This window comes from Adiantum capillus-veneris, chromosome 26 (genome assembly GCF_014529385.1).
Source record: "Adiantum capillus-veneris isolate H3 chromosome 26, ASM1452938v2, whole genome shotgun sequence".
Classification (NCBI taxonomy): Eukaryota; Viridiplantae; Streptophyta; class Polypodiopsida; order Polypodiales; family Pteridaceae; genus Adiantum; species Adiantum capillus-veneris.
Window position 1 is genome coordinate 40205670 of NC_140956.1, and position 25000 is coordinate 40230669.

At 46.6% G+C, this 25000-nt stretch overlaps 1 protein-coding gene across 1 annotated transcript in view; it reads right to left on the reverse strand.

Moving 5' to 3' along the window:
- Nucleotides 1-23909, reverse strand: part of LOC147423305 (NADH-cytochrome b5 reductase-like protein) — a 90415-nt gene extending 66506 nt beyond the window's left edge. The window contains exon 1 of the mRNA XM_086501032.1: nt 23646-23909. Coding sequence (XP_086357158.1) covers nt 23646-23813 — 168 coding nt within the window. The 5' untranslated portion in view covers nt 23814-23909. The remainder of the gene's footprint in view (nt 1-23645) is intronic.
- Nucleotides 23910-25000: the final 1091 nt, after the last annotated feature.

The following is a 25000-nucleotide window of genomic DNA, read 5'->3' on the forward strand; positions in this document are numbered from 1 at the left end:
CTTCCTCTACAGAGAATCCGATCATTTCTGCAACACACATGGATTCTCGTGGAAAATCCGACAAAGACGACACCCCTCCAACGGTTAGTTTGTGGAGACATGAAGAAAAGTTAAATCCCAACAGGAGAACAAGAAAACCAACAGAGATTTTGGCAAATTTTTGACGGGGAATCTCGACAGAGCGGAGTGACAAACGTCAACTGCACGTTGGCACGTGCATGAAAAGATTGATCAAGTACTCCAAGGACTGTGAATCACCTAAAAAATTACCCGCTTGACGAGGTTCGTTCGAGATGGCAAGAGGCCATCCATTCTCCTCTCAAGTCGATAATGAAGCAGAAAGCAAAGACGCGTGCAAAAAAGCAGAGACTCTACTCACAGAAAGAGTTTGAAGAAGCTCCTTAAAAGAAGACAAATGTTGATGAAAAGCATGAAGCACACTCAAAAGAAAAGAAAATCGACAGATTCCCCCCGTTATTTGGGCCGGAAATCGACTTTCGAGGTGGCTAGAAGATCCAAGAAGCGTGTTCATTTCATGGATGAATCAAAATTTTCTTCGTCTTCAAAGAGTTCCATCAGTTTGTCATCCTCTAGTTCCAGTGAGGATGAGAAGAAGCGGAAGAAGCGGAGGAAAAGTAAGAAAAGCAAGAAAGGCATATTTAAGAAAAAGTCTAGAAAGCACAAAAAGCAATCTAGCAGTTCACGGAGGAGATCTCGTCCTCTTCTGACAGTTCAGACAATGAGAAAAAGAGAAAGAAGACCAAGGAGTTCAAGGATGGCTGTCAAGCAGTCGAGTTTTGACACGTTTTCAAGCTACCTGGACACCCATCGAGCCCTTGAATTCATACAACAATTTGACATCGCCTTCTCAGGAGGTCGTTTCTCGGATCGCTCCAAGGTAAGAAAGGTGGAATCTTACTTGAAAGGAAACATATAGACATGGTGGTCTCCTCTATTGTTGAACAGAGAAGCACCTAAGAAATGGACAAAATTTTCACTTCAGGATAATTAACGGAAGAATATGAAGAAGATGTCATCACGGCTTGGCATCATCTGAGAAATAAGAAAGAAGACACTTTGGATGACTATTGCCAGAGGTTTTGGGATATCTTTTTGCCAGTGTCCTCATTTTGGAGGATCACTTTAAAGGACCAAATTGAGCGGTTTTGCTGTGGATTGCCAAAAGAGATTCGTTTGTATTGTCTGCAAAGGAAGTCTGACTCCATTCAGAGACATATGGGACATACCAAGCAAGGTTTTGGTATGCATGCTGGCTCATTGACCTATCCTACGGACAAGCCAGTGTTCGACTCAACGGGGCAAGAGTCTTCAAAAGAAGAGAAAGAACCAAGGGAACCAATTGATAACTCATTAGAGAGTTCCGAAGAAGTAAGAGAATCAGCTAATAGTTCATCAAAGAATTCCGAAAAAGCAAGGGAATCAATTGATGGTTCAAAAGAGAATTCAGAAGATTCAGATTGAGGTGCCAGTGATTTAGCAATCACATCTAACTTTAACCAACTTTCGGAAGAGACACTACTAATAATCCAAACGCTTTGATACATGTCAAAATTGAAGAGAACATGTGAGTTTCTCTTCCCCAATCCACTTTGCATCGAGAGCCAAAAAGTGCCCTTGACCAAACTGTTTGGTAGAGCCAGCTTACCTTTTTGTTCTTTTCTTGTGCGTTGTGACCTACTAGTAGCCCTGTTGGCCTCCCCTGTCAGGTTACAACGATCAAGATTTGTATCTAAGACCCTAAACGAAAATGTGATTGATCAGTGACTGTTGTCTTTGTGGAAGTGTTGGATCTGTGTAGTCTGGACATGGAGTCAGTGTCTGCTGAAGAAAGTTTCTGTCCTTTGGCTCTTTTGCGGGCGTAATCGAGGGCGATTACAATTCTTTCATGAGGAAAAAGGTCACATGTTAGTGACGTGGCGTCAACATGTCTAACGTGGGAAAATTGCAAAGAGAACAAGGGATTGGAGCCTTTTAACTCTCACCCAAAAAGAACTTGCGGATATGGCCGAGAGGCCTAAGGGGTTAGAATTTTGAAAATCTAACCCACCAACTTGACTGACTTGAAGAGCACCAGCCGAGGGGCCTCCCTTTAACACAAAAGCGTGAAGACTGAGTAAGATTTTTGTAAATTCATGACGTGGCAGGCGGTACAGACTTCCGCGTTCGTTGGCTGTTTTGGGCACTTTTGAGCGCTAGCTTTTGAGTGCAGTTGCTTTTGGTGCCAATGCTTTTGGAGACTGGACCATAGCTTTGTCAAAGGTGGCAGTGGAAGATGCAATGAAGACAAGAAATGGCTCGTATTCCAGTGGACACCTCCACTCTGACCGAGAACATCTGCATAGCCACCTACATGAACAAGACACACCTGTGGAGAAGAGAGATCACTAAGCTAGAAAGAGACAGGACATCTGAGAATGACACACACACACACACACACACACAAATCTAGGAAAGGCTCTCCATGCTGATAACAAGCTCCTCATACAAGTGACCAAGGGTGGTCGAGGTTAATATCTGACATGCCTCACGGCTAGACCCGAGGTACACACAATTGCGATTGCTACTGACACTGCCAACTACTCCTGCACACGAGACCATTGACATGGCCTCGACATGGGCTGCCCTAGCCTCCCGAAAAAGGGAGATTCTAGCAGGGATCACTCGTGGCAAGAGGCTGATACGAGCGAGGAAGAAATCGGATCAGGGCTGCCCTATGGTGTGGCTAGGCCCTAGCAAACACGGATCTGCTCCTCCCCTATGCCTACACCAAGATGGAGGTGCTCTGCATCTGTATGATCATAGCGCCTCCATGCATCTGCCCTGAGAATAAAACACGAGGCTGATCCCCTGCTGCCCATAAACTGCCGATGTGCTGCCCTGCTCATGATGAGATAAAACGCTAGGAAGAGCAGCCAGCAAAAGGCTAGCCCATGCTACCTCTCCTACTCTCCATACACCTCCTAGGGCTCCCCCAAAGGGGGCACCCTGCACCACAAGGCCTGTGCATTGTACTACTACTAGGACCCCCCTCCCCTGCATATATACCTCCAAGTAGGCTGGTCGGCCAGATCTCCAACTGCCCACGACCTAGAAAAATGGAGAAAATGCATGAAGGGTCAAAATAGGCCATGGGGGACCCATTGTGATGTGCCAACCACTGAATATTCCTTCTGGAAAGTCAACGACCCAGGATATCAAGAGTTCCGATCTAGAATGAGACTCCTTATTGGATGAGATTCTTCTAGGAAGCCAACGACCCAAGAGATCAAGAGTTCCGATTTGTCCCCGGAATGACACTTGGAAATTTTTGAGCTAACTTGAGTTGTTTTGCAGATATGCTGTAATCGTGGACAATTATGTCCCGTCCGATAGGGCCCAAGGAACCTAAAGAGATTAAAATAAAGCAAGACCCGCTTACACACACATAGAGATGCGTAAAAGATGATGACATGGCAGTTGTACGGACCCCTGCGATTTGCGTTGACATTGCCACATGGTAGCCTGTACGGAGTTCCGTGATTTGCGCTACTGAATGCTGGCGTGGCAACTGTTTGGAATTCCCATGTTTTGCATTGGCTGATTTTGGAAGGCCAGGTGCTTTTAGAACTTGAATGCTTTTCATGTAACTGCTTTTCAAGGCCAAGGGCCTTTAAATATGTGCAGAGGGCTCAATCTCTAGCATGCTTCAGTACGAAGGTGCAGGGATTGGAGTACCGGCATTGTACCCAGTTGAAGCAATATAAAGAAATAACGAAAGGGCCGCCAATCTTTGGGGGAATACTCTCTAGGGTGGAATTCCGCCACTCTGTGTCGCATGTGCTCTCTCTCTCTCTTTTTCTTCAGTCCAGTTGTTATTGTAACCAACTTGGACACCCCAAGTCTAGATTCTGTCACGACACAACAGAGATTCACTTCAAAACACTTCACAATTTCAAGAGTCGACATGGCCTGGCGTAGTTCCATGCCAAGAGAGATTGGCCCCAAAGACTAGCACCCCTTTCGGTATTTCTTAGAATTAATCTTTGAGCAAAGTACAACTTCCCAAGGGTACTTGCTCTCAGACTCTGCATCCAGATGCTTTGAGAAGCGAGCCCCCTTGGGTCACTTATGAAGATTACAAGGGGTGCTAAAAGAAGAGCCCCAAAAACATGAAACTCAAAAGCAATTGAGTCCAAAAGCAACTGGTCAAAAATCTGTCAGTAAAAGCAGAAATGCAACTTGCGAAAATCCTTACAGCTACCACGTCAGCATGTTAGCGCAAAAAGCGGAAATCCGTACTATCTGCCATGTCGACAAGTCAGCACGATCTACGGAATTCTGTATTGCTGCCATGTGGCACTCTGCCACGTCAGCCTGTTGTACGTACAATTCTGTCTCCGTCAACAGGGGTTGACCGCACGGTGATGCCACGTCATCAGTTTGTGACATACCCCCCTCTTGAAAGAATTGTAATCGCCCTCAATTATGCCTGCAAAACAGACAGAGGCCATAAACCAATTCAGTTGACACTGACTCTAAGTACAGACGCACTAGAAACGACACATCTAGCACTTGTACAAAGACGACAGTTACATCACAGGACATCACATGACAAATAGATCAGAGAAAAATTCATTCCAAATCTCAGACCATGACTGCCAACAATGTATCTAGTAACCGCATCTAGATCCATCCCGGACCTCACTGATGCTGCATTAACTAATTCTTATTGCAATCATGTCTATAGAGATTTATGAGACCGAAATGCTGCAGTCGTTTCGTCTTTCAGTTCCTGCACTCAAACACGTCAAATGAGAGAGTACAAATCAATCATATTCAATTTCGGAAATACCGTTCATAAAGTCACACAGCAAAATACTGTCAGCCCAACAATATCCCTGAAACCCAAAGGGGACATCAGTGACCTTATAATATCGAGGTAATCTGTTGACAAAGGAGTGGAGTGACTCCCCTCTTGTGCAATCCCTCTACATCAGATCAACCTTGCTGATATCGGGGATCTATCGGAGTAGACGATGCTAAACCGAATGTTCAAGGTAAAGTTCCAAAATTTGAGGAGTATCTGCTAGGTCCTCCTCTTCCATCCACTTCGCTTCTAATGCCTGATAATTCTTGAATTTAATTAAGAACCACCGAATCACTTTACCTTTCATCTTTCTTTCCTTGTATGCCAAAATCTGTTCAAGATCGAGTATCTCCTCGCTCTCTTCCACTTCGGGTTTCTCGTTGGGCTCCCCATCAACTGGCACCTCACCTTTAAAAGGTTTCAAGAGATTCACATGGAATGCATTGTGAATCTTCAAAGTATTGGGTAGCTTGAGTCGAAAGGAGACATCATTTATCTTTTCTTTAATCTAGAAAGGGCCATAATACCTCATGCTAATCTTTAAAAAAACCCCTCCTTTCCCTTTCGTTTCCTTAGGCGTGCCTTCTCAAAACATAAGAGCACCCAATCGTCTTCCTTTAATTTCAAGTCTCATCGATGTCGATCTGTTGCCTTATGTTTGGGGAAAAGCAGTGTCCAAGTCCCTCGTGTACTGGTCGGCTTCAAAAATCTTGTCTTTGGTACTGAGAAAGGGTGGAACCTTCTGAGCACCTTCAATTATCTTCACCTTCCCCGTCGAAGAGTGAACCGTGTTGTTGTAGGCAAATTCCACCAAAGGCAAAAAAAAATCCCATTGAGTCTTCTAATCGGAGATGCAAGACTTCAATAAATCCCGAACAATTGAATTTGCAATCTCAGATTGCTTATCTGTTTGCGGGTGGAATGATGACGAGAACTGTAACCGCGTGCCAATGTTCTCCCAAATAGCCCTCCAAAACAAACTCGTGAATCGGGGATCTCTGTTGGAGACTATTGTCTCAGGCATGCCATGTACTCGAAATATCTGTGCAATGCACAGTCTCGCTAAATGGTCCGGCTTGACTGTTTTCTTCACTGGAATGAAGTGAGTGTAAGGATTCTAGTTACTAATCCTTAATTAAGTATTTGAACTCATGATTAAGACTTAAGAAACTTGAACTGTACTCAAAGACAAGACTCAAAAGACTCTGTGTTTGATTGATTCAATCATCAAAATGTGTTACAAGGGTGTTCTTATATAGAAACTGAAGAGACATGACCATAGGTCAAAAGACATGACTCTAGGCCAATAGTCGTGTCCCTCCGCTGTAGAGTCGTGACCCTTCGATGTAAAGGTGCAAAATGGTCATGTTGAAATCTGTACTGTGCAAGAGAGGATATGCAACTATAACCGGCCTGGGCATGCACATCCTGCTAGAGGTTCACAAAGTGCCAGACTAGGTCCTACGCTAAGACTGACGCTAGACTATGGCAGAAGTGTGTCTACGTGGTGCAAGTGAAGTGCGCACGTGACATCCCCCCCTGTTAAAAGCGAGGCACAGCTGCCGAACTTCTATCTATACGTCTGATGCTGACTAATGAATGCTTCTGATGTTGTGGATGCACAAACCAATGCAGATTCCTCCGAAACCAAGGATTGATGGTACTGCGGGTGTTGTGGGTGTTGTGGGTACTGTTGGCGATGCAAACATCGTGTAAGGGTCCTTACTAAGATTGCCAAATATCAGCCTGGGCTCTATACCGGATAGTGCTGACTCTGCCTGCTGTAGCAAGAGCCGTACCCTGAACACGACTCTGGTGAAAACATTACCAGTGCTGATGGACTGAGGTTTGGTTCCGGAGTCCTTTCCAAAGGTTCAATGACGAGGGAAATGGATGCACGCTACATGCGAATGCGAATGGAGAAGAGGTGAGGGATCCTGTCTCTAACTCCTTCCATATCCGCATACAAGGCTAGGAGATCTTGGTACTCAAGATCTGGGTTGTCATGTATCCGATGGGATCTTCCTTCAAAGGTATGGCAATGAAGATGGGATCTGGTAAGTCCATGGTCGAGACTTGAAGATTCTTCAAGAAAAAAAAATGAGAGAGGTTCTTTGGGTTCTTGATTCAACTTGGGTTCTTAATGGCGGCAACCCCGAAATAGGAAATAGCCTGTAAATGTGCCAAGTGGCACATTTCTGTGCACTTTCCTCATACAAGAGAAGGTAGCGCTGAATTTATAGCTGGGAGGCTCATTTTGGAGCTCCCTGTCACAGGTTAAGAGCTATGGAGTGCTTCCTTTCCCTCTTATGTACAGTGCGGTGCCCGGAGTTATGCCCTGCACGCTACGCACTGCCCTCTCTCTCCCCTATGGCAGTATGTTATGCCCCTCTAGTGGGCTTTTCAATTGACCAATGTACAGTTGTGTGGGTTCATGCGCGATTGCCGAGGCAAGAGTCTCTTGCATAGGTACTGGATTAGCTAGCGGCTAATCCCCCGCAGGTACATGTGATTTGGGAGAGGTTTCACGTGCAAAATCTCGTCTGATTCAAAGGGCAAGTAGCCCATAGGTGCGGGAGCTCGAGGACTTGCTACGGATGTGACCGGCACGCAAAACGGAGCCCGAAACAGTGAATTACAGCCTGCTGTTTATTTTTGCAGGTTTAGAGTTTTGGCCCTAAACGGACCCTAATACCCCCAAGAGGTTCGGGGACGCGAGGTGACCGCTGTAGAGGTGATCTGGTGCATTTTCGGGGCAGAAAACAGAGAAGGCCACGCCGCAATAGCTCCCAAGAACGAAGCAAGCTCACAGCGAATCGGTCCTCCAGTCTCCTGCTCAAACCAACTCGGCGCAACTCTGTAAAGATCCATCTGGTCGAAGGTTGCCAAGGGCCTCCTGACTGAGGCACCCTGGCACGAAGCCTCTGCAACAAGAACTCCTTCCAGGGCTCCTCGCCTGGAAGAAGTCCTCTGACGACGAACTTCCCAAGAAGGGCTCTGCTCTGCTGTGCTGGATCAATGATCCCAAGCCCTCCCTGAGAACAAGGAAGTGTGATGACCGACCAAGCCACCTTGGCTCGGGCAATCTGAGTGTCGCGACCAGACCAAAGGAAGTTCCTGATCAACCTCTCTACCTGGCTGATGCAAGAACTCGAGAAGATCCAGTAAGAAGTGATGTACCACATAGTCGCCAACAACACCTGGTTGGCAACTACTACTCTACCAGCCAGCGAAAGTCGTGCTGAGCTCCAATGTAACAGCTTTCTCCTGATGGACAGGAGAAGAGGAGCAATCTGCTGCTCGGGGGACAGATCCAAACCAACCTGACAACCCAAGTACCGAACTGCAGTCCCTGGAGGAATCCACCTGAAACCCTCTCCTGGCATCCAATCTGGCACACGAGCACTACCAACTGAGAAAGCCACTGTCTTTCTCCAGTTGATCAGTGCGCCCGATGCACAGCAGAAGGTCTCCAAGGCCTGCCCACATCTGTGTAAATTGGCCTCCTGGCCCTCTAAGTACAAGGCTGAGTCGTCGGCAAACTCAGCGTCCAGAAGCTCATCTCCCCGTATAGGGAGTGCTAAGCCCCTCAAACCAACCTGCTGTGACACCAAAAATCTGCTCATCGCCTCCGCATAGAACAGAAAGAGAAAGGGGGCAAGAGGACAACCCTGTCTGACCGATCGTGTGAGCATGAAGCGCTCACCTCTACCTCCTGCCAAAAGCACCTGACTGTGGGCCTGCCTGTACAAAGCTGACACCCCTCTGATCCAAGCCTCTGAGAAGCCCATCCTACGTAGCGTGCCCTCTAGAAAGTCCCAGTCAACTCTGTCGTATGCCTTCTCAAAATCGAGAAGAAGAATCACAAGGTCCTCCCCACGGAGCCGTGCAAGGGCAGAAGCCTCCCAAAAAGTGAAGATGTTGTCAAGGATACTGCGTTCCTTGACAAAACCTGTCTGAGTCCCATGTATAAGGCTCTCCAAAAGTGGCTGAATCCTCAAACTCAGAGCCTTGGCAAGAATTTTGTAGGTTGAGTTGAGAATGGTGATGGGACGCCACTGTCGAATCTCATCCAAGGAGCCACCCTCCTTTGGAATGAGGTAAATCAGGCCCTCACTCATGCTATCCGGCATCACTCCTGTGTGTAGAATGTACTGAAAGGCACTACAAAGATCTGGGCCAAGCAGGTCCCAGTACTCCAAGAAGAAGGTGAAAGTCAGCCCATCCTCACCTGGACAGCTACCACGAGGGAGGGCCCTAAGGGCCGTGTGCAGCTCCTCAAGCTGAAGAGGTAACTCAAGCCTCTGCCGCATCTCCTCACTCACAAGACAAGGCATCTGTGCCCAGACCTGCTCCCTGCATGCATCCTGTCTCTCTGACTCGGGCTCAGCCGACAGTAGCTCACGGTAAAAGTCAGTAGCAACTGCACGCATATCCTCTGGCTCACAAACAACTGACCCATCGGGTCTCCTCAACTGATTGACCTTGGCATGCGAGTGCCGAGGTCCCACTGTCTCAAAAAAAACACCTGTCACTCTGTCACCCACCTGAGTCCACTGAGATGCCTGTCGGTGGAAGGCAAACTCATGGCGCCTCTCCTCTGTGCAAGCAAGCTCCTGTCGAGCCTGCTGTAGCTGTTCCTCCAACCATGGACTGTCTGGATGCTGCTCCTGCATCCTCTGTAGTGAAGCAATGCCTCGTCTGAGACGCTGCTCCTCCTCTCTCGCTGCAGCCCGTCGAGCCAAAGACTCCTGGAGAAAGAAGTGGCTAAGCTGAGCTAGGCCTGAGGCCACTCTGTCTGCAGGTGGAGCCTGGCTGTCCATGCCCTCTGTCCATAGAGCCTCGACCCTCTCTCTGAGTGCTGAGTCCAACAAGACCCGCTCTGGGATGCGAAGCATCGTGCTCCCACTCCTCTGCCTGTCTGCCACTATGAGGATCACTGGTGCATGGTCCGAGAAGGATGTCCCTGCCAGGATGCCCACTGATCCCCCCAAGTCACTGAAGTGGTCACTAGTGTAGAAGCGATCTATGCGCGATAGATTCACTCCTCCCACTCTGCGGTCCGATCTAGAGAAGGCAAGACTCTCTGGAGGCCTCACAAAGCCAGAATGCTGCCATGTATCCGAGACCCTCAACGTCATACAAAACCTCTCCCAAGCTGCTAACTCGACTCCATGCAAAGTAGCATGGCTGCCTCCGATCCTGTCAGAAGGGTCCTCCAACATGTTGAAGTCCCCTCCTACACACCACTGGTCAACCTGTGGCAAAGACTCAACAATCTGTGACCAAAACTCTGCACGAGCACTCACCACATTGGGCGCATAGATGTTCAGGAAACCCACAAGGCTACCCTGAACCTGCATAGTAATCCACTGAGCCCTGCCTGGTACAATAATCCCTCTGCTCACAATGGCCTGCTGTAATGAGTCCGCAATAGTCATACATACCCCACCCTGGATGCCTCCAGGTCCAAAAGCAGCTGACCAAAAGGTATCATAGCGTCCACGCAAAATCTGACCACATCGCCGAATGCGGCTCTCAGACAAATGGTGCTCCTGAAGCATAAGGAGATCAATCTCTCCTCCCACAAGGCAACGCTGAAGCTCCTGACGAAATCGGCCCCGCTGTCGCTGAAACTGGGGCCCACCTAGTCCCTGCACGTTCCACGAGACGATCCTCATGGGGAGCGAGAGAGAACAGATGCTGCCGCAGCAGCAAGACGAGCTATCTTCGAAGCAGGCTTGGATGGGGAGTAATCCGCATCCGAGCGTCCTCTAGATAGGCGAGACTGCAGTGAGTGCCTGGTCCAAGCCCAAGTAGAGCGAGCCGTGCGTAAAGCAACCTCCTCTGTCCAGGAGTCCTCATGAATGTATACATAGCAAGGCAAACACTGCGTATCAGCAAAAAAGTACACCACAATGTGTCTACATCCTGCAGAATCTGGGGGTGTCACCGCAAACTTGGCCAGTGGCCACAAAGTCTGCAGCAAATCTGTAATGCCAAGTTCTCCCATGTGGTGAGAGAACTCGAGAACCTGTGTATGCAACCATCCCACCACTGAGTCGAGGGACCACTCTATCTCAGTCCTGCCACATAGGGGGAAGGAGAAACCAACTGCTGAGTCCAAGGCCTCTGTCCCCCTAGCGGCGAGGAACAAAGCGTGGACTCTGAAGCAGGCTGCCTCGTGGTCTGCTGCGGAATCGCCAAGAAAACGAGTAAACCCGTAATCGAAGAAATCCCAGCGGCGTCGGAGGTCAAAGCTCGTCAAACCACGAGGGATAGCTGCAAGAGGAGTCGTCTGAATCTGCAGTGGGGGCCGCATGAAGGGCTGACCCTCTCTCGCTAGGCGACTCGTGGCGAAGGCGCTGCCAAGAGATCTCCTGGCCGCCGGCAAGGGTCCAGTCTCCTGAGCCGACTGTGGTACTGAAGCAGGAGGAGGGGGAGAAGGGGCTGGGGGGGGCGGGGGAGAGGAGGAGCGGGGTGGGGCGGCAGAGACATGGGGGGGGGCGCGGTGGGGAGTGAGCGGTAGCAAAGGGCGGGGGAGGGCATGAGGAGGAGGAGGGGAGATCGGAAGGCGGAGCGGCTGGCGAGGGTGAAGCGGAGGTGGTGGCTGGCGTAGGGGGCTCCTCCTGCTCAAGAGGACCAAAGCGGTTCCCCGTGGGAACCCACTGCTGCTGAGTAGGCACCTGGGGGCCACTCTGAGTGCCAGGCTGTCGCTGTGGCCCCTGGCGTCGACGGCCACGGGCCTGCTGCCACCCCTCCTCCGCTGGAGCCCCAAGCTCGGAGGGTGGCGCTGAATCTGTGCTCTGTGTCGCTGGCTGTGGCTGCGGCCCAGCCTTGGCAGGCTGGGGCTGAGGCTGGGGTGCGGGTCGTGGTCTCCTCCGTGGACAGGCCTTCGCTAGGTGGCCCATTTGTCTGCAAATGAAGCACTGGTTCGGGAGACCCGAGTACTCCACACTCTGTCTAAACCAACCCCCACTCACCCGAGGCAGAAGGATGACCTTCGGGAGCGTGTGGGTATCTCTGACCAAAACTCGAACTGAAGGGATGCCAGCCGCCTTGGCAGCTATTGATGCTTCCGTACGAGGTGTCTCCAGGACAGTTCCGATGGCGGAGCCAATCCTGGAGAGAAGTGGAAGGTACTCCCTCCGTAAACCCGGAAAGCAGACTGAGATGGGGATGTCCGCCTCCTCTACTAGCACATCCGAAGACGGGTCAAAACCATGTCGCCACTGTCGAAAGTGGGCGCGTGATGCTCGGATGGCCAATGGACTCATAGCTATGACCTTGGAGGCCATCTCGGAAGTCTCGAACTCAATCTGGTAGTACCCCCGTCCGAGAATCTGGACATCCAAGATCTTGCCCACCTCTACGAGGAGGCGGGCCTGGAGAAGGTCTCGCAGCTCTCCTCTGCTGGGACGAGTGCCGAGAACCTTGCAGATGACAGAAGTTGCCTGCAAGCGTTCTACCTCTGTGGCAAGGCTCGCTTGCTCTGCCGGCATAAGAGCAAGTCGAATGGTGGGCTCAGCGGGGTCGGGCGAGGGGGCTTCATTGGAGTCCCTCTGCGGTGGAGCATGAGCCGCCATTTGTGTCTGCTACTGGTAAAGAAAAGGCAGAGGATCGTCGACGAAAAAAGGGGGGGAAGACCTGTTGGACCGAGCACGTCAATGGTGCTGGCGACGCCCGTCAAGCAAGAATGGAGAGGGAGAAGGCTAACAGTAAAAAGCAAGCGAGGGGGGCGGACAGTGGGAGGGGGCGGGCTGGCGTGGTTGACTGCGGGAACTGCTTCGGGCTGGCTGGGTAGCAGGCAGCAACGGGGGGCAGCGCGAGGGGGGGGGGGGGGGGGGAGGGGGGGGGAGCGGCGGGGAGAGCTGGCTGAGCTGGGCAGCGGGCAGCTGCGGGCTGCCAGTGCAGCGGACAGCAGTAGGGGTAGCGCGAGGGGAAGGGGGCAGCGCGAGGTGGACAAGCAGGAGAGCAGCGCGAGGGAGTGAGGGAGGGCGATGGCGCAAGGGGGGAGAGGTGCGAGCAGCAGCGAGCCCACTTCGTTTTCATTCTGTTTTATGACAAGTTTGTTCTGGAGAGGCTTATTTGAGAATATGGGCACAACGCTCAAATTCTCTTCGTCATTTCATCCTCAAACAGATGGGCAGTCAGAAGAGGCAAATTCTACTGTCCTAGATCTGTTGAAGTGCTACGTGTCAGAGCATAAAGGAAAGTGGGAGCAGTATTTGCCATTGGTGGAGTATGCATACAATAATACAGTGCATTCATCAACTGGCAAGGCACCTTTTGAAATAGTTGAAGGTGGCAAGAAAGTTCCTCCCATACTGCATACAAAGGACAAGATATTTGAAGCAGATAAGTATGTTCAGGACATGGATGAAATGTACAAGAAGGTCAAAGTGGCCTTGGAAAAGACTCAGGCAAAGCAAAAGAAAGCAGCTGATCGTCACCGTCGTGAAGTGGTATTTTCACTTGGTGATTGGGTGCTTCTACGCTTTGAAAAGGCAAGGTTAAAGAAGATGAAGGGCAAGGAAAGACTGTTTCCAAAGCTCAGCATGCGTTACTATGGGCCTTTTCAAGTATGTGACATAATCAATGATGTTGCATATAGGCTGAAATTGCCTGAGAGTTGGAAGATTCACAATGCGTTTCATGTGAGTCTTCTCAGACCCTATGTGGGTGATGTGCCAGAGGATATGCCAGCTGAAGATCAGCCGGAAGTCGAGGAACTTGACGAGATCTTGGTCCCGGAACAGATTTTGGCACATAAAGAAAGAAAAGTGAAAGGCAAGGTTGCTAGGCGTTACTTGGTGAAGTTCAGAAACTATCCACCAATGGATGCTAAATGGATGGAAGAAGGTGAACTTGCAGAGTCACCAACTGTGTTATCACTTTACCTTGAAGCCTTCGATTTGCAACCTACCTTGACCCCTTGAGTTTCAAAGCTACACGGATTGTCAGTGTGACAATGGCTTCTGAAAGAAATGATGTACATGGTATTTAAAGTGAGCTCAAATCAAGTACATGTTACATGAATGTTAAAGCTGTACAGATTGTCAGTTTGGCAATTGCTCTTACGGAATGTCCAAAAGTTTGGTTAGTGCTATAGAAGTGAGTATTTCTTGTCAGTTTGTCAAGGATACAGTAATTGCTTCTATTAAAGGGTACATGTGTAACTGCATTCTTAAACTGTCGGTTTGGGTATGCTCGAAAATGTTACTGGATCCAACGTGTACTAAAAGACAGTGGCAAAATGCGTAGCTACCATTTTGTCATTGGAAAGTTAATGACTCAAAGCAATGGCAGAGTGTGAAGCTACCACTATGTCATTGGGACAGGGTTCACACGCAGGCAATACATGTGTCGATGAGGTGTTGAATACACCAGGGGTGACAACGAGCATGTATGCGTCGTACATGTGGCGACAAGTGTTAAATACACCACTGTTGACTGTGAGCATGTACGATATAGATGCAAACGAGGGCGTTTGAGATTTCAAGAGGGGGGTATGTCACCAGCGTGTGACTACTATCTATCCTTTTTGTTGATTTCTTTCTTATTATTTATTCATTTTCACTTTTTGGAAACACCCCTTGGGAAATCTAACTGCCCTGCATTGCATAGCTAGTGTGGAACTGTTCAGAGGGAGTCCAGGCATGAGGGCAAGAGAGCACTAAGGTTGGACAAGGACTATGGTTAGCCAAAGTGGGGTCATTGACTAGCCAAGTGAAATCCTTTGCTACAGAGGCTACATTTCAGTTCTTGGTGTGGCTGCAGTGTACAAAGAGGGTCAGATGACCTAGAAAGACACAATGGTAGCATCTCCTAAAATTTAGGGAACTGCTATTTTGGGACCTGAAAATGTGTTCGCGTCATGACCTACGGAATGACAAGGGGAACATTTTATTACTCTGTCGTGAAGTCAACTGGGCAACCGGTTGGGAGATTTTTAGGCGGCAACCCCGAAACAGGAAATAGCCTATAAATGTGCCAAGTGGCACATTTCTGTGCACTTTCCTCATGCAAGAGAAGGTAGCGCTGAATTTATAGCTGGGAGGCTCATTTTGGAGCTCCCTATCACAGGTTAAGAGCTATGGAGTCCTTCCTTTCCCTCTTATGTACAGTGCGGTGCCGGGAGTGATGCCCTGCACGCTACGCACTGCCCTCTCTCTCCCCTATGGCAGTATGTTATGCCCCTCTAGTGGGATTTTCAATTGACCAATGTACAATTGTGTGGGTTCATGCGCGATTGCCGAGGCAAGAGCCTCTTGCACAGGTACTGGATTAGCTAGCGGCTAATCCCCCGCAAGTACAAGTGATTTGGGAGAGGTTTCACGTGCGAAATCTCGTCCGATTCAAAGGGCAAGTAGCCCTACAGGTGCGGGAGCTCGAGGACTTGCTACGGATGTGACCGGCACGCAAAAGGGAGCCCAAAACAGTGAATTACAGCCTGCTGTGTATTTTTGCAGGTTTAGGGTTTTGGCCCTAAACAGACCCTAATACCCCCAGAAGGTTCGGGGACGCGAGGGGACCGCTGTAGAGGTGATCTGGCGCATTTTCGGGGCAGAAAACAGAGAATTCAGCGTGCTGCAGATTCTTGCCAGGTTTTGCAAAGTGTCCGTATGCGTCGGGAAAGTCATCCAATGTGTGGAAATACTGACTGTGAAGGGTCCTAGTACAATTATGTTGCCGAAATCGGGCCAGAACAGTTGAAATTCAGCCAAGGTTGTGCGGGGGCAGCTTGTAGGGAACCATAGCGTTTATTCCCACTTTTAAAGAATAAAGAAATACCGTAAGGGGCGCCTATTTAGGGGCCAATCTGGTGTCGGTCTTCTCATACAGGTGCAATCTAGCAGCCTGTATCCCTTTCCCCTTTTGTTGTGTCTTGAAAGTACAGGTAAAGTGGGCGACAAATTAAATGGGTGAAAGCAAATAAAGTTTTAAGTCTAAGGTCTACCGCCCTTTTTGGATTAAACAGGCTGGTTTCAAGTGCAACGCACGCAGAGCTCTGATACCAATGTCAGGTGCAACGGAAGAGAATAAGGATTTGCTCGAATCTAGTACTCCGCGCACAAACACAAGGGACACTTTGCTTCACTTGAAAGAACTAAACTGAACTGAAAGAAAGACTCTGAAAGAGAGACGAGAGAGAGAAAAGAGACGACACAGGGATGTCGAGTCCCAACCCTCAAGGGGCCCCTTGCTCTGTTGCAAGAGTAAGTACTTTCTTTATTCTTGCACAATGCTACTACAATGATGCTGATGCTATGGGTACCGATGCTACTGATGTTGGGGATGGGGTACTGAGGTACTGAAGGGGTACTAAGGTACTGATGGGTCTGTGTCGATGACGGGTACTGCAGGTTCTATGTCGAAGACGGGGAGGTTGACGACGAGGTCTATGTCGTACACGATGAAGTCGACGACGAGGTACTAAGGGTCTTTGTCAATGACGATGAAGTTGACGTCGGTATTGTGTCAAAGACGGTGAAGTCGACGACGGTTCTGTGTCAAAGACGATGAAGTTGACGACGGTTTTGTGTCAAAGACGGTAATGTCGACAACGGGTACTGTTGGTCTATGTCGATGACGATGATGTCGACGACGACGACGATGGTGACGGTGACGGTGACGGTGACGATGACGACGATGGTATCGTCGTCAGGTGCAGGACTGCGATGAGGATGACGAAGGTGGTGTCGTCAAGATAGGGATCTGCGATGACGATGACGAAGGTGTCGTCGTCAAGATAGGGACTTCAATGACGATGACGATGATGATGACGACGATGGTGTCGATGACGACGGTGTCAAGGCTGAAAACTGAAAACGCTAGATGCTCTGCTGGGGATCTCGTACTGTGGCGGCACTCTGGCTTAGATCTACAACCGCCGAGTCGCACTTGGGCTGAAATGCAAAAAACGCCAGGCTGTGTTGGCTGAAAATGCAAAACGCTAGGTTGATCTAGCTGGAACTGAAAACGCTAGGCTGATCTGGGTTCTGCTTGGCCAATGTGGCAAGGATCTGCAAACGGAATGGGGAGGATCCGCGAAGCTAAGCGCTGAAACTGAAAACGCTAGTGGCTGATGGCTGAAAACGCTGATTGCTTGAGGCTGAAAACGCTGGGCTGATCTTGAGAAAACGCTGGGACCTGTGGGTGCCTGCCTGCTCTACTGCAGATGCCTACCCTTCTGTGTCATGCTTCTTCTGTTTCTACTGAGTGCCCAATGGTTTCTTTTATAGCTCTTTAGAAATTTCCCTACCTACTTTTCCAACAAAAGTCACTTATTAAATAATAAGTGAAAAATGTGTAATTTGGAAAAAAGGGTTCTATGCTCTGGAAAATGGTCATGCTGAAATCTGTACTGTGCAAGAGAGGGTATGTGTCACAAAATGGTGACGTGGCTAACCCCGGACACACACAGTCCTGGACGTGGCAGCAGATTTCGCATAAAGCGCTAGCAGGCTGACGTGGCCAGTGGTACGGATTTTTGAAAATTGCGGTGCATAAAGCACTGGCAAGCTGACATGGCAGCTACGGATTTCCTGAAATTATGCTGGCTGAATTTGTTGGCAGCTTTTGGGACAATTGCTTTTGAGTTGAAAAGCTTTTGAGTTAAATGCTTTTGGGGCTCTGCTTTTGAGCATCCCTTGTACTTATAAATAAGCAGGTAGGGCTTCACTTCTCAGAGCATCTGGATGCAAAGTCTCAGAGTGAGCACCTACCCGCTCTCTTGTACTTTGAACACAGATTAATACGAAAAGAAATACCAAAAGGGGCGCCAGCCTTTGGGGCAAATACCTCTGGGCACGGAACTACGCCGGGCCGTGTCAATTTTGTGGACTGTTTTGAAGTGAATCTCTGTTGTGTCAGGGTAGAATCTTGACTTGGGGTGTCCAAGTTTGTTACAGTGGTATCAGAGCAAAGAAAGATTCTTCTTCTAGGGAGGATCCGATCCTTTTTGCAGCGCACAGCTTTTGAATCTTCGTGACCTGATCTCGGACTTATTAGCGACTCCCACCCTTCATACATCGCGCATCAGGCACGCTTCCGTCTTCATCGCTTTGTCTTAAAGGGCATAAAGCCATAAAGAATCCCAGATTACACATGGGTTCTCGTGAAGATTACACATGGGTTCTCGTGAAGAATCTGACAGAGATGACACCTCTCAGTGGGAAGGCAAAGAAAAGTTGAAAATCCGGCGCGGGAACTGAAGAAAAGAATGAAGATTTGGGCAAAAAAATTTCAACGGACAAGTTAGCCAGAATGGAGTACAAACGTCAACTACAGATAGGCATATGTGTGAACAGATTGATTAAGTACTCCAGGGACCCGAGATTGGCGAGACACCTGAAGAATTACCCGATTGATAAGATTTACTCGAGATGGCATGTAGCCATTGCTTCTCCTCTCAGGTAGGGAGGAAAGCCGCAAGGACAGACGAGTGCAAAAAAGCAAAACCGGTACTCACAGAAAGAGATGAACAAGAACTCTTGAAAAGAAGATGAACCAAAGGACTACCAGAGGATGCACTTGAGAGTTACAGAGCAGCAGCCGAGTGCGGAGGAAAAGGAAAGATGAAGCAGAACTGGTACCACATTGAGTGGGGCCCGAACCGAGTCAAATGAACGAAAAGTACAAAGCTTTGCCGCCCTTGGGGCAAAGTGAAAGATCAGGAAGCCCTCATTTTTCTTTGATAGAGGAGCCAAGGCCAACTTCTTGAATTGACGGCTCAATTTGGAATTACGCCCGACGGGCTGAATCCACACGCGGAGGCAGTTCTAGCGGCACTCGGACGGAATGTTGCCATTACACCGATCATTGGCAAACTCCGTTTGCAATGTCAGGGGTGTTTAGGGCACGAGGACTTCTACATAATGCCCTTGGGAGGTTGTGAAGTCCTCCTAGGAATCCCTTGGTACCACAAGAAGAACGTCGTGGTTGACCATCGGGGTACGAAAGCGACTTTTGACAAATGCAGGGAAAGAGCGATTGTACTTAATGAAATTCAGTTTCTTTACTCGATTTTTCTTGAGAGAACTGATTGATGATTGAAGGTCGAATATGTTTGACCTCGAAAAGAAACGACAAGATTTTTCTGCAATAGAGGCCGACTGTTTCTTTGAAGGCGTATAAAGCGAGTTACCTCCTTTACGTCATGAAGGTCACATGATTGATTCGTGGTAGTACACCACTGAACCGGCCACCTTACAGCATTAGCCGAGGCCAAGATAAACAAACAATGAACCAGAACAGATTTCTACATTACGAGGATCGATGATATACTCAACAGACTTCAAAATTCTACTTGCCGAATTGATATGAAGTGATTATCATCAAATTTGTATTTCTCCTGGAGACATCTACAAGACAGCTTTCAAGACGACTTTTTGGATTTTCACAGAATACCGATCATTTGTGGGTTTTCAAGACTTCACAATTTTTCTTGCCGGAGATACACTTTTTGGGACACATCGTCTCAGCAGCAGGAGCAGCAGGAGTACAGATGGACCCGGCCAAGATTGACATTATACGTGATTGGTCCGATTTAAAGAATGTTCGTGAAGTTGGAAGCTTCTTGGACTCATGTTCTTACTACCGGCGGTTCATTCAAAAATTTGCAGAGGTAGCATCCCCTTTCTGCCACAGAAAGGGAGTCCTTTTCTTGTGGGAACCCACAGAGGTAACTGCCTTTCAGACATTGAAAGAGAAATTGACTACGGGACCAATATTGACTTTGCTAGATTTGCAAAAGTCATTCGAAGTATATTGTGATGCTTGTGGTCGTAGTCTGGGTGCGGTCTTAATGCAAGAAGGCCATGTTATTGCCGGAATTGACAGCACAGATTCATGAGAAAGAGCTTTTGGCGGTTATCCATGCTCTTACTTAGTGGCAACATTACCTACTCGGAGCCGATTTTACGGTCTTCACATCATCAGAGTTTACGCTACTTCTTGTCACAGAAGCAGCTTTCGGAAAAGCAGATGCGGTGGGCAAACATCTTGTCACAGTTTCACGTCCAGATTGTCCATGTACAGGGACAGAAGAACTTGGTGGCAGATGCTTTGTCCCGGAAGCGTTAGTCTTGGCTATTTCCGCGATTCATCATAGAAGATTCGAGGACATGGTCGATCAGTACGCCACATATCCAGATTTTTCTAATATATTCACTCGAATACAGAATGGGGAGATAGTAGCGGGATATTCCATACAGGATGACTACTTGATGAAGAAAACAATGTTGTGCATTACACAGCCGTTGAACAAATCATGATCATTGTAACATATTTAGCAATCACATCCAAACCATGCTGATCTTTTCTTGGATGTCGAGATCCGCTAAATCTTGATCTCTAACACATGTCTAGATGCACTTAGTTCAAATCATTAATCAAACAAAATGCTGCAGATATTTCATCTTCCTTTACAAAATACACACATGAGTACATGTAATCAGTTCAATCTAGGAAATTTCCAATTCAATGTACATATTTTCATAAAGTCATTACGCAGAATACTATGAGACGACCAATATCCCTAAAATCTCAAAGAGATTAATCTAGGCAACCTGTGACAAGGGAATAGAGTGGCTCCCCTCTTATGCCGTATGTACTGCACCAGGTTCAACCCGCTGATTCGATGTGCACTTAAAGAATAGACACTGCTAAAAAATCCAAAAGCCTTAAAGGTACAACTCAAAATTGAAGAGAATTTGCGAGGTTCTCTTCCCCCATCCACTTTGCATCGAGCCAGAAAATCCTGCCCTTGACCAAATTATCGGTGAATCTAGCTTATCTGTCTTGTTTAAATTTCTTGTGCCTTGGGACCTATAGGTTGCTATTCTGGCCTCCCTTGTCCAGTGGCACATAAATCTGAATTTTCAGGATTCTCTGATGAACTATCAATCGATTCTCTTGCTTCTTCGAAACTCTCTCATGAACTATCAATTGGTTTCCTTGGTTCTTTCTTAGTACATTCCTAAAAGAAACGTCCCCTGTTCACCACAGCCATAACACTAGGCCTCGTTGAAGTACTCAATTCTTTGCTCTTCTGTCAATTTGGGCCCTGTGGATTTCTTCTTCTTATTTCGCTTTTCCTTGGAAGGTTCTTACCCAGTTGAGGTGGACATTAGCTTGTCCATGCATATCAAAACATATATATACCTTCATAAGTTCAGAATAGTCTAAACTCACGAATTATAAGAGAGAATAAAGCACTCATAAAACTATAAAAGCAAGAGACACAAGAAAAGGGGAAAAAAAAACACTTTATTTGCTACGAAACAAAACTAGATAAAACAAAACATTATTAACTTAAAAATGTTTTTAGAAAAGGCATGCACAAAACAAGTTGACGCAACTTACTTGGCTAAAACTTAAAACAAGTATTCAACTATAAAAAAAAAGGAAAAGACATCTTAACAACTTAATCCTAGAAATCAAACTTCACACAACTTCTTTCAAATGAACATATTCTTAAGTCCTAATGTAAGCTAAATACGAAATCGAAAACTGAATACTACTACAAACCTACAAAGAAGAGGCTGCAAATGACTTCCTTGGCATGTCCCATAAGCCTTTGAATGGATTCTAACTTTTGCTTCAAGCAATACTCCATTCTAACTTTTGCTTCAAGCAATACGTTCTCAGATAATGCCAAGCCGTGATGATAACTTCTTCCATTAACCAAGCCGAAGTGAAAATTCTCTTGAATTTTATCCACTTCTTCGGTGCTCTCTATGCAACAGCAGAGTAGACCACCGTGTCTAGGCGTTACCTTTCAGATAAGACACCGCCCTTCGTACCTTGGAGGCTTCCGAGAAACAATCTCTTGAGAAGGCGATGTCACATTGTTGTATGAAGGCAAGGGCTCGATGGGTGTCCTTGTAGCCTGAAAACATGTCAAACTTGACTGTTTGACCCCCATTCTTAAACTCCTTGGTCTTCTTGCTCTTTTTCTCATTGTTTGAAATGTAAGAAGAGAACAAGATCTTCTCCTCAAAACTGCTAGATTGTTTTCTGGGCTTTCTAGACTTTTTCTTAGATTTGCTTTTCTTGCTTTTCCTTCGCTTCTTCCACTTTCTCATCCTCACTGGAACTAGAGGAAAATGAACTGTCAAAACTCTCTAAAGATGAAAAAAATTGGGGTCATCCTCGAGATGACACACTTCTTGGATCTGGTAGCCACCTCGAAAGTGTATTTCCAGCCCAAACTGAGGTAATCCGTTGATTTGCTTTTCTTTCAAGAGTGCTTTGTGCTTTTCATCAGCTGGTTTTTCTTATTTTCAAGAGCTTCGTCAAACTCTTTCTACGAGTACAGTTTCTACTTTTTTGCACTCAGCTTTGCTTTCTGCTTTACCAACCTGAGGAGAATGGACAACCTCTCATCATCTAGAGTGAACCTCGTCAAGCAAGTAATTTTGTAGGTGATTCACATATTTCGAGTCCTTGGAGTACTTGATCAATCTTTTCATGCACGTGTCAACCTTCAGTTGACGTTTGTACTCCGCTCTATTGAGATTCCCCGCTGAAAATTTGCCAAAATCTCCCTACTCCTTGAAAAAAGGCTTACTCTTGTTGGATTCTCTAATGGTTTCCTCTGTTCCCCCGCTGGATTTAGATTTTCTTCATCTCCCAGCAAACAAGTAGTCGGAGGGGTGTTGTCTCTATCTAATTCTCCGCGAGAACCCATGTGTGCTACAAAAAGGATTGGATCCTCCATAAAAAAAGAATCGTCTGAGCTCTGATACCACTGTTACAGGCTTGGACACTCCAATGCTAGAAATCAATAGCAACACACAAACAAAAACTGCAAATAACCGAATTAAACTTGAATAGAGAGAGAGAAGAGGAGAGTCGACACGGAACAACGGAGTTCTGTCCAAAATCAATGATGACCCAAATCATATCATTGCCTTGCGGTGTCTTTGGGATCCTTCTGATAAAATCTATTGTAATAAGGTCTACAAATATAAGTTTGCACAAAATCCAAAAGATCGTAGCAGTGAGTAGATGTTTCTATCATGTACTCGCTACATGATCCCCCTTGGCGTTATCTATTCATGCAGGTTTATCGTTTATATTTTTCTTTCACATATCCAAAATGGGAATCCGTGACAGTGAGACATTTGTTACAACAACCATTCTCCCCCCCCCCCCCCCCCCCCCCCCCTTCCGCCCCCGATCATTTCCACTCCACTATGTTTCTCCTTTGAATTGCCTCCCTTACTTGAGGGTCTCCAAATACACACCCTCCTAAGTTTTGTAGCACAAGCCTAGAAGCAAGGTCTACTAACAAAGAGAAGTAAGATTTTAGAAACATATACTTGCTTAAATATTTTAGTGTGTGAAGACAAGCCTAGAAGCAAGGTCTACTAACAAAGAGAAGTAAGATTTTAGAAACAAATACTTGCTTAAATATTTTCGTGTGTGAAGATGCAATTGTAACGCCTTAGTCACTGGTGGATTTGTAAACCAAACATCGGACGTGCTTCTGTTTTCGCTTGGTGGTCAACAACACCCTCTACATAACAACAAACGGTCCCAATGGTATAGCTTAATGCCAGGACTGAAGCAAACCCTGCTAACATATACAACAACCCTACACTCAAATCTTTTCTATGTCTTGAGCAGAAACTTAAGATGCTCAATCAAATGAAGGCCTAAACAAATAGATCCGAGCGAATGTGTATCAATGTGAACGATCAAAAACCACAAGTTAAGATTTGCATTCACATGCTTTGATACATATTTATCAAGGAAATAAAATAGGCACCTGTGATTGCCAAGCAGCGATTACAGCGGCGGCCCCGCAGATGGATCCAAGGGAGCTGAAAATGGGCGACTGGCGTGACGAGGAAGAATCGAAGGAGGGACGAGTGGCACGTAATGCAGCCAGAGAATGCTGTAGAGCTCTGGAAGAGCGCTGGATAAGAGCTGCCATAGCTGCAAAATACACTCGCACGCCGGCGCACGGGCAAACTTTTCAAAGAAGAAGAAGCAGAGTTCAATGCAGACACGTGACTCTTAAATATGCTTTCACTACAAACTTACGTTTGCACTTTATAAAACTCATGATACTAAACATGGGTTGAAACCAGGCAAGGAGTAAATGCACCCTTCAGAGAGGCTTGCCATACAGATTCCGTCTGCTCCATTGATAAGGCCATCTATTATGTTTAGATTTGCTGCATAGAATTCTATTACAAGATTTGCTTTTAAGCATAAAGTTTTATGGAAGCCTCCATGGGTTTTTTGAAATTTTAATGATTTTGTTACAGTTTCTTGATTTTTTGTTCATAGCTTTGAATATGTATATGCTATGTTTGTCTTTGGTCTTATTGTCGTAAAACAAATAACAAACATGTACTTCTTTCGGTACAGATTGATAGTAATTTTCATTCAAAAAAACTATATCTTCATTTGTGTGCTTACTCTCTCGAATTCTATTCTAAATATTGATTTATATCTTGTTATCTTGGCGCATTGTTCGGTGTAATTCAAAGCATTTTATATATGAATGCCAAAACAAAGGCTTTATAGTTTCCAATATATTTATTTTTTGAGAAAAATCCATTTGCTTCGAACAAAGCTTACTTGATTAAAATCACCACAAAGTATAATATCTAATCCGTCAAATGGTTTCTTACGTACATGTTTTTTGGTACATTTTGATGTGTCTGTGATTGAGCCAATCGTTCTATCGATATTGTTTTTATTAAATTTTTGTTCACTGTATATTATTAATTCTTTTAAGTGCAAGTGTACCATTTCTCAAGTTTCAAAATTTAGCACATGTTGGGTTTTATTATCATGCCATCATAAAAATAAAAGACACTATTCACGATCAAATTTGTCAGGATCTCTGTGTTTTTTATATCGTACATAGCGTATTATTCGTGGCGTTAATACTCTAGCCAAAAAAAATATCACATTTTATACAATGTTCTGCTTCTTAAACATGATGTCATTGATTCTGTAGTCTTATATGCATTAGCCAATCAGTATTCATAAAAAAGAAATCTTTGTTGTTTTGTTGTACAAAGAAGTTTTTGATAATTTTTTTGTTGTTATAATCATCAGAAGTCGACGAACAAATCCGCTCAAATAATTATGATCATAGTGTAATTT